The 3,301-nt window shown below is 32.5% G+C and overlaps 1 protein-coding gene across 1 annotated transcript; it reads left to right on the top strand.

Annotated features, from left to right (window-relative positions):
• The first annotated feature begins 1,398 nt into the window (after window positions 1-1,398).
• Window positions 1,399-1,725, top strand: LOC128198656 (uncharacterized). Its single transcript, XM_052885020.1, has one exon. It carries the CDS (start codon window positions 1,399-1,401, stop codon window positions 1,723-1,725), a length of 327 nt encoding a protein of 108 aa, XP_052740980.1.
• The last annotated feature ends 1,576 nt before the right edge of the window (window positions 1,726-3,301 follow it).

Here is a 3,301-nt window from a genome sequence, read left to right as displayed (position 1 = left end):
TCAGTTCACGCAGATTTATCAACACGAAAGCGCTTTGCCTTTCGCTTTCATAAAAAAAAATCAATTTGAAAGTCTAGATAAAAGATGTTTCTTAACGCTAGTTTTAAATTCCTCATTTAAATGAAATGAAATAAGTATTATAAAACATATTCAACAGGTATTTCCTTGCCAACTTTAATATTAAAACATTGTAGTGTTGTAGTTTTTTTAATCAAGTTAATCAAGATCCACTCACAAAAATTGGAAAGATGTAACAAAATTAATTAAAAATAAATTGGGATTCAGTAAAATATATCTCAAAAACTAATAAACATTTTTTAATTATAAAAATATTGTTGTGTAATAATTATATCTGATGGAAACTAACAAGGTCAACTAACGTCGACATTATAAAACTTTAGCAACGTAATAAATATGAATTAAACAAAGAACGGCCATTTATAACGGCCTCCGTGGCGCATTAGTATGCATGGTGGATTTACAAGACGGAGGTCCTGGGTTCGATCTTCGGCTGGGCCGATTTATGTTTAGCCCGCTTCCATCTTAGATTGCATCACACCAACAGGTAAGATTGTAGTCAAGGGCTAACTTGTAAAGAATAAAAAATGATAATTATCTTGTGATATTATGTTATACAACCGAAATTATAATTTTTTAAATTTTTTATAAAAGCACGTAGATATAATAATAAAATGGCTGTTTATAGCAGCTGTCATCAGCAGTTTTCTTTTGTCTTTGTCAACCCGACTTTAATAAAAAAAATGTCCCTTGATCTTTTTTCTCTATTTAGACATCACTATATTTTTATATATTTAAAATGCTGTGGTAGCCCAATGGATATGACTTCTGCTTTTGAATTTGAAGGCGTAGGTTCGAATACGGTCCGGAGCATGCACCTCCTTTTGCATGTGCATTTTAAGAAATTAAATATCACGTGTCTCAAACATTGAAGGGAAAAATCGAGATGAAACCTGAAAGAAAATTCTCAGGTATGCAGGTTTCTTCACTAGGTGTGTGAAGTCTGCTTATTCGCACTGGGCCATAGTGGTGGACTATTAGCCTAACCACTCTCATTCTGAGAAGAGACTCGTGCTCAACAGCTGAGCTGAATATAGGTTGTTAATGATTGATGATATTTTTATATTGTTTGTGTATTAAGATTTAAAATATTTTTGTGTTATTTATAACTGTTATACGTATACTAACTACCTGATGTTGGCCTTATATTTTCCTAAGTCTATATATATCAAGCGATAAGGCTAATAGATTTTTTAGAAAAGAATTTAAAGTAAACTTCGCATGAAGTCGGGGTTTTTTTTTACAATTATATTGCTTGTTGTCTACTGCGAAGTATGGGCGTTTAAAAAAACCCATGAGCAGAAACTTCACACAACAGAAATGCGTATGTTGCGATGGTCGGGAGGAGTGACACTCAAGAACAAGGTGCGCAATGAACACATAAGAGGGAGCTTCAAGGTCGCAGAAATAGCTGAAAAAGCAAAAGAGTCCAGGCTGAGATGGTACAGTCATGTGATGCGAAGACCAGATGACCATGTCATAAAAAAATGCCTTTCCATGGATACTAAGAAGCGGGGGAAGGAAAGACCACCAACAACGTGGTCAACGAAGGTCTGTAAGGACCTGAAAGATAAGAGCATGACAGACGATGACGCAAAGGAGCGTACAAAATGGCGCCACATGATTGGGAAAGCGAACCCCGTATAAACGGGAAAAGGCGAGGCCGAAGAAGAAGAAGATTGCTTGTAGTCTACTCTCAAAGTTAAACATAACACCTAAATAGTTTCTCTATTTCTTCGCCGATAATAAAGTAACCAAATCGGGTATTCATTCATAGCTAAATATTTTACGAGTTCTTATCAGCTATCGGTTGCTATGGGAAGTTTTACGAACTACATAGCTTGGTAAAAGCGTACCAAATATGTAGTACCAGACCATAAAATGATATTTTATGACTTCAGATGCGTGTCATAAAATGGAAGGTTACGCACTTATACAATTTTCGGCGAAAAAGTTATTAAGATACTACAAACTAAATACTTTTATATCATAAAAAATATGTAAGTAATGACTTTGTCAGTAGAAAATAAATATTAAAGTATTTTTGGAGTTTAATCCTTAAGAATCGATTTTTCATTTATAACCCACGATATGAAAAAAATATGGCCGGTAAAATTCGATGAACGAATGACAGCGTTACGTTTTTTGTGCGGAACCTATTTTGCGCACCTTTCACCAGACGCTGCCGCCATTGTACTTTTCAGGCGTGGGTAATGTGTATTGAGACGTACATAGTGTATGTTGCGGGGCAACATACACCTATTTAAGACAGTCGATCGGAAAGTGTAAACTCCATTCGGGCGTCGGAGCTGACACACAATATTTGTTTGTCATTTTAGTGTGTTTAAATAAAGATTTTTACTTTTAATTTTTTTAAATAGGTTTAGTTTACAAATACATAAAATTAAGTCCTTAAAAATCTACTTAGAAGTAAAACTAGCTTGTATTATCACACGTTTATTTTAAAGTTTTATACAGCACAATTGCAAACATTATTTAACAAGATTTCTTACAACTACATGATACCAATATGCTTAGATTAGCAAAGATCAATTAATCAAGCGTAAAATAAACCAATATCACTTAAGCGAGCCAGATTTATTTTATTTAGTCAATATATTTTAAATTGTCTTATATTTAAGCAATATTAATGCCTATATGCATATACACATTAATTTCTAAAACACGTCTCAAAATTACGATATATTATTCATTATCTATTGACATAACATTTTACATTTAAGGTTTATCTATGTATCTCTTAGGAAAGAAAATAACTCACTAAAACTCTTTTTTTATTTAATAAATATACTTAAAAAATACACATCACTATCTTGCCCCAAAGTAAGCATACAGAGTAGCTTGTGTTATGGGTGCTAAGATAGTTGATATTATAATATTAATATACAATTATATATATACTACATATAAATACTTATATAATGTATAAATACACACAGACATGAGACACTGGAAAACACTCTGCTTATCACACAAATATTTTCCAGTTGTGGGAATCGAACCCACATTTTTAGAATACTATTATGAACAACCTATGAAGCCTATGAGTTTGTTTGCCATGTACGAGTACATCATGACACGGTAAAATCGACAAGTAAAATCATGAAAAATACTAGATAATCTAAAACAATAAAAAGCAAATAACGAAACAATTAGAAGAAAACCAATCGAAAGAGAAAAAACCAATCTAGTTAATTCTACT

The sequence above is a fragment of the Bicyclus anynana genome, chromosome 2, assembly GCF_947172395.1.
Source record: "Bicyclus anynana chromosome 2, ilBicAnyn1.1, whole genome shotgun sequence".
NCBI lineage: Eukaryota > Metazoa > Arthropoda > Insecta > Lepidoptera > Nymphalidae > Bicyclus > Bicyclus anynana.
This window is presented reverse-complemented; position numbering and strand designations above follow the sequence as displayed.

Bases quoted from the DNA above. Each gene is read 5' to 3' on its own strand.
- LOC128198656 (XM_052885020.1), top strand. From the start codon at position 1,399: ATGCGTATGTTGCGATGGTCGGGAGGAGTGACACTCAAGAACAAGGTG.